Source organism: Drosophila albomicans, chromosome 2R, assembly GCF_009650485.2.
Source record: "Drosophila albomicans strain 15112-1751.03 chromosome 2R, ASM965048v2, whole genome shotgun sequence".
In the NCBI taxonomy this organism is placed as follows: Eukaryota; Metazoa; Arthropoda; class Insecta; order Diptera; family Drosophilidae; genus Drosophila; species Drosophila albomicans.
Genome location: NC_047631.2, coordinates 18638732 through 18645817, shown reverse-complemented (window position 1 = coordinate 18645817; position 7086 = coordinate 18638732). Strand labels below are relative to the sequence as shown.

Below are 7086 nucleotides of genomic sequence, written 5' to 3'. Positions count from 1 at the left end.
TTTATTCAATAGTTTTTAATTGAAAATATACATTTAAAACCTGTGTAAAAATCAACTCATTAAAGTGTGCTTCACGTATGACGTCATAGTGAGCACATTTCATTTGATTTAACAGAGCTCCGTTGAAGAGAGCACTCGCTGTTATGCTCTCTCCCAATCGCTCTGTTAACAGTGTCTGCTAGTATATAAGTCATGTTAAGGGGCTGCCGCTCTTCACTCTAGTTTGAAAATTGAAATCGGTCGGTTGTCTGCGTACAAATCGTGTGTCGTTTGTTTTGACGTTTCTCGTTCTCGTACAAACACAAGCGCCTGAAGGCTGTATAAAATACAAGAACTTAACAAAACAAACAAATTTATTACGTTTTTGCCTGCAGCAATTACACATATATGTATGCAATTTGCAATGCTCTCTCAAATGGTACGTGACTCTGCCGCAACCTGATTTCTTCAAGCGTGTGTGTGTGTGTCTGTTTGTTTACTTGCAAAGAAATTGCACAAAGAAAAGTTCAAGTGAAAGCTCAACACCAAAAAAATCAAAAACAAAACGAGAAAATTAAGAAAATACAACTGCAGTTCAAATAACAAAAAAAAAGAAGAAAAAAGAAACAATGGGTACGGGATATAAGCTGAATCCAAGTGAAATAAATTGCCACAACAAGATGTGCTACACAAAAGTGGCACCGATTTTGGTGTTGCCAACCCTCCCACCTCCTCCCCCCATCCGCCCGGTGATGACGTCGCCCGCCGTCAGAGGCATTCGCCGCAATTTGTTTGGCAGCTGCGGCGATGGGGAAATCGACAAAATGCTCTCGACGCAACAGGAAAAGGATGCGAACTATTTGAAGCAGCGTTACAACATCGATCTAAAGAAATTAGCGGAAAATTGCAGTCCACAGATCTCAACATTTAGCAAGAACAAGACCGATGGGGGAAAACCAAATTTAACAGCCACATCGCCATATGCGCGCATCCCTGGCGTCAAAGGTTAGTTCGATTTCCCCGTCAAACTGATTTTACAGTTCAACCCTCGCGCCCAAGTCAAAAAAAAAAAACATCCCTAGTAGTTGTCACATTGTGACGTCACACAATTTTGATTGTCGTTGTTTTGTGCGTTCCTTTTCTACTTGTTTCGCATTTTTTGCATTTGATTTACTTGTTCACATCTCACTCAGGTGCAGTGCCCCAAACGGGGAATTCAATAACCTTTCGCTTTATTATTTATTGCCTGCTGCTCAATATTTATTTGCACTCACTGTTAAGCTTGCTGCAAACAAACGCAACACACACACACATATGAACACGCACTTAAAGCTCGACTGCGCAAAAGCTCAACGCAACAACTGCTTTGTTCCTTTTGCGCGGCAATCGAAAGAAATCGGGTTCTGAATTTGTTTTGAGTCTCGTCTCTCGTGTTTTTGTAGTTTTGTTTTGATAGACGTTTTGCGTCGTTTCACTTTTAGCTGGCACTTCATAACCATTTTTCTGATACGTGCCAAAGTCTTTGTCTCTCTCCTTCTACGTCCCTCTTGCTCGCACTCGCTCAAATAAGTTTAATTGATCAACGCTACTTCGATTAGACTCTCCACTCGCTCTCTCTCGCTCTCATTCTCTTTGTCTGTCTCTCCACCTCACACTACTTTTTATACTATCTATAAAAACAAAGTATATTGCAAAGTATTTGCAGTTCTTCTATTTGTTTTGCGTCTTCATTCTATGACGAAAGAAATCAGCTACATAAAAATACTATAATACCAACAAATAACTCGGCAAACACAGAAACGATTGAATAACAACATTGACGTCGCGACGTCGACGCTGACGCTGACTGCGTAACTCAATTGACAAAATATATTTTTGGCGCCAAAAGAAACAGCAGAATTTTGTGGATGCTGATCATCCCCATTCTACTAGTTGCGGGCTACATAAAAATAACACTACAACTGATTGCGTCAGTGAACACGCAGCTGCAGCTGCATTCGCAGTTGTTTAGCAATTAATCGAGAGGCCTCCTCAATTAATATGGAAATCACTGTCAACGCATTTGCTACTTGCATGAACATGCACAACTATACTGAAAAATCTGATTCAAAGAGAAAATACAAAGTTGGCACACGCCTGCGAGCGACTGTACGTTGTTGATCACGTCGTTGTTGTTGTTGTTGTTGTTTGCCAGCCGCACCCACAACGACGACGACGGCGTCGACGACAGTCCAAAAACATCGTCGTCGCTGACTCTTATACACACACGCCTTGTCAGCCCACTCGCACACACACACACCCATACACACACACTCACTTGCTTGTTCACTCACTCGCTCGCACACAGATTCGCACAGCCCCACAACTGTTGCTGTTGCTGCTGGCTGCCTACAGTGGCAGACAATCGGGCAGGCCATAGTCAACACACAGCCTGATCGTATCGTATGCTCTCCATAAAGAGAGCCAGTGAGAGCGAGCCAAAGAGCGAACCTATTGGGAGAGCAAGAGCGCAAGGCAATTCTTTGCTGCTGCTTGTGTTGTTTATTTCCATTGGCACACGCGGTTCTATATAGAATGTTGTTTTCTTTACGTTTTGGCGCGAATTTGTGATTTTTATTTTTAGTTTTGTCTCCACTGATAAGCATGTTTTCGAGTGTGTGTGTGAGAGTGTGCGTTATGCGTGCGTTTATGTGGGCTGCGTATGATGTTGTTTTTCAAAAACTCGTCGTGAAGGTCACGCACTCGTTACGCGTAACGCGTAAGTACAGCAGCGTCTCTGTATCTGGGTCTTGTGGCTAACTTGTGGCAGGTCCAACTGGCATCTCATAGTGTGAAAGAAAAGAATTCATGGACTTGTGATATGTAAAATTGGTCAATTTGAATATTTCACAATACAATTATGCTGTAATATTCCACTGGAGATAAACATTTGAAATTCCACTGTAACTTTTGGTTTTCATTTTTATCAAATTTTCGATTAAGTTGATTAATCAAATGTTCTAATCTGTATTCCTAGCTTACATTTATTGTGCGCAATATTTATATCTTTCGTCAGCGCAATTTGTAAAAATGAATTTTGAAAATTTTCCATTCCCATTATATCGAAATAGAAACGACATCCTGCTGTAGTCAAATCGTATAGAAATCTTCAGCCATATAAACATACATAACATTTTATGTACATACTTTTTTCATACATATTTCTTTCCCAGAAATAAAAACATAATAAAGTAAGGAATAATCGTGTAATCACCAAATGTGGTTTTTTCTACGTTTCTGTTTCTTCTGTATCTGATGCTCACATGTAAATTTGGAAAGTTTTTCTTATCGTTCGTTGTTCTTGTTCTTGCGCTCACGTTCTGAAAGACTTTTTGCCATGTTTTGGCCACCACTGTACTTAACAGTTAGAGAGGCATTTGTTTTGCTTGCGCTTTTTGTTTTGCTTTGGAGTTTTATTTTCTTTTCGTTTTTTTTTTTGCTTTTGTTGTACCACGCCCCCGGCCTGATTATTGGCAGTGGCAGTGGCAGCCAAAGCTTATAATTATGTTTATGTATGCAGCAACTCTCACGGCCTCATAAATACTCTTGCGTGTGTGTGTGTGTATGTGTTTACTCACACATGCATGCACATAAATATTTATGTTATGTGTGCTTTGTCGTCGTCATTCCTGTTTTCATCGTCGCCACGCTACACACACATTTCGTAAACAAAACGCGTTTTGTTGTCGTCTCACCGTCCTATCTGACGCGCATTTCATTCTTGTTCTTGCCAGCTTTCTTGCTTGCTTTCTTTCTTTTCTTTTCTTATTTTTTTGTTTTCTCTCTTTTCGTTAGTTGTAGAAAGCGTTGTAAGCGCATAATAAATTGGAAAGCTTTGGCTTTGGCTTTGGCAGCCAACGGCACAGCTGCGTGCCCATAACGGTAAATTACAATGCTTGAAATGAGCAGCCGTCGCTTCTTCGTTGTCCCCCTTCCCCCTTTCATTACAATTGCCACCCGCTCAACACGAGAACACAAGAAAAAAAAAGAACCATAGCTAACTACGTACATACATACATATATAGAAATAAATCTGAACATGCCTCTGCGTTCTTATGACCGCTTTACTTGACGCTTTTGTTGTCGCGTCGGCTTAAAATTTCCCATAACTGTACAAAAGTGCCTTACAACGCCGCTAACAACTATTGTCTTCCTCTCTGAGTTGCTTCACAGCGAAGAGGAAATCTTAAGTATGACACTCTGATTCATCCGCTTTGTGTTTAAGTAATGACCTAATCGGGCTATCGATAACAGATGCTTTGAGCGTGAGTTATCGCTTTAATCGCACATTTCTATCGCTGGCTTACAGCTTTGTGGGTCACACTGTGTTGTTGTTGTTGTTGTCGTTGTCGTTGAGACAAGCCTTCAAAGCTTTTATTTCTGTCGACAACTCACGAACTTAAGGCAATGACTGCATTGACCGATTAAAACTAGAATATGTTACAGTGAATACCACTTTTGAATAATCTTTATTTGCAATTTGAATTATGTTGTTAATTTTACATTAAATTAAAACAAATTACAAAACATATTACATATTGATAGAAATCATAAAGAATCGGTCTTCACAAATATTTGCAATGCGTAAATATCATGCCACTTTATCACCACATATTGCATATAACCGATTTTTACTGTCTGTGTACAATTCAACTCAACCAGCATTGTTGCAGCTGTGCTCATTTAAGGTTTGATTACACAAGAAAGCTCAAAAGTTTCGCGTGCGCTGATAACGTTCGACGAGTGCATTGAACAACAGTTGTTGTGGCTGCCGTTGCCTCTGTTCTCTGTTCTCTGTTGGTTGCTGTCCATTCTTCGAAGAGTGTTATCGACTTGCCACACACAGGTACAAACACACACACATAAGGCGATAAGAGAGCTAATTGTTTGTGTGCGCGAACGTAAAACATTCGAGTATATTTGCATTATATCGATACTCACATACATAAACATTTGCTGCAACTGTGTTGCATTTGTCGTCGTCGTCGTTTCGTCGCTTTCCCTTTTTTGCTTCCCTTTAGCACTTGGCTCGTTTTGAAGGTCACAACGACTTTTGCACTTTTGCTTTATTTGTATTTATTTGTCACACTGTTTCTAATTTGTTTGTTTCCCCCCATCTTTTTCCCTTTTTGCAGGTAATTTCCGTGTACGCAAAGCTCACAATGCGAATTCGAATGTGCCAAAATGTATAGCTAATAATCTAAGTAGCGAAATGGGGACAAATGGGCAACAACTGATGCAACAACTGCAAAAAGAGGATGACAATGAACGGCAATAATTGATATTTATTATACATATTTTTTTATTTTAATAATTTATGTTTTTTTATATGTGTATATTTTTGTTCAAAGAAAACCAAGACTTGACAGTCCAAATTATTGCTTAAGCTTTTGTTGCAAAGCACACACACACACACACCCTCAAACACAAATACACACGCACACTAAAAATGAAGGAAACAAAAGAAAACAAAAAAAAAAAAAAAAAACAAAAAACAATTGCGCCACGCGTGCAGAGCCAAACATAATTTTTGATTATTTTTATTATTATTAGTTATTATTATTGGCAATACGTAAAATGTAATGACATTACTTAATATTATGATTAATGCGACTTGATGCAGCCAACAGTTGTAATTAGTGAATATAAAATTAAGAATTATATTAGCTCGACTCACTATGCATCTATTAGATACATAGATACTAATGATAATCCCCTCCCCCAAACCCCCAACCCCAATTACCCAATACCAATTTCAAAGCGTTCTCAGCGTGTTTCTGGCTTTTGCTGCACGCGTGTGCCGAAAGTATTTACAATTTGTCATGATCTCAATTAAAGCAACAATTAATTAAATTATTATTTTTTCCTAAATGTAATTTAATTGAAATTATTGTATTTTAAATTCTACACACACACACACACACACACACACTTACACGTACACACACATACATACAGTTCAAAAGTACATCGACAAAAAATTTTGTATTTATGTAAATTTTCGCCTCCTTATTAATTGTACAATTCCAACACACACACACACACACTTTATTCTAGAAATTCGAATTACTTTAAAACAACATTTTTTAAACTACAAACACTATACTAGATACATACTAGAACTGTGTATATTGATAGACGAAGAGAAAGAAAAAGAAAAAAACACAATCTGTGCATATTTCCTTAAATGAAACTAAACAAAAATTGTAAAACTTACACAACACAATGAAATTATGAAAACAAAACTTTTTACTGTATTTTTTTAGCAAAAGAAAAAGTAACAAAAAAAAAACAAAAACAAAAAAACACAAAACAACAAAAACAAAAAAAGAAAACATCTTAAAAAAATGAAACAAAATACAAACGCAAAGTTAAAAATTTAAAAGCATTTTGTTATTTGCCTATTTGTGGGAATGGGGATAGAGAGAAGGGGAGATGGAGAGATGAAGAGAGTGGCTGAGCCAGATTGATGATGTGACTCCACTTAGTGGAGACGTAAAGAAAAGCGGGGAGGCGCCGAAGATGGAAAAGCGATGATTCAGCGGAACTCCACTTACAAATGAAGCGATCCCTAGGCAAGGGCAAACAATGCGATACAGTAAAACACCAATAACAGCAACTGCATTGAAGATATTTTCATGTTTCAAATGAAAATTACAAGTTAAAGAAATTTGCATAAATATAAAATAAATGGTTAAATTTGAATAATAGAGAAAAATAAAAAGAGATTTTATTAGCCTTTATTATTCTTGTAATTAAATTAATCTACAATAATAACTGCAACTGCACTACTGCATAAAAATCGAAGATATTTTCATGTTTCAAATGAAAATTACAAGTTAAAGAAATTTGCATAAATATAAAATAATTATTTTTTACTTTTTTTCTGGGTTAAATGTAAATCATATAGAAAATAAGAAGAGATTTTATTAGTCTCTATTTTTCTTCTAATTGAATTAATGTAGATACTTCAATAAAAAAATCGGATTCGATTTCATTTCTGCATTGAATTGCATTTATTGCGCTTAAAAATAAAAAATTATCGTGCGATTATAAGTATTTATTAAA

General features: G+C 37.1%; 1 protein-coding gene across 1 annotated transcript; it reads left to right on the top strand.

The window, feature by feature from the left end:
* The first annotated feature begins 211 nt into the window (after nucleotides 1–211).
* On the top strand, nucleotides 212–6403 carry LOC117573962 (uncharacterized). The gene is made up of 2 exons (XM_034257504.2): nucleotides 212–984; nucleotides 5154–6403. Exons 1-2 carry the CDS (start codon nucleotides 609–611, stop codon nucleotides 5294–5296), a joined length of 519 nt encoding a protein of 172 aa, XP_034113395.1. The 5' UTR covers nucleotides 212–608; the 3' UTR covers nucleotides 5297–6403.
* Nucleotides 6404–7086: the final 683 nt, after the last annotated feature.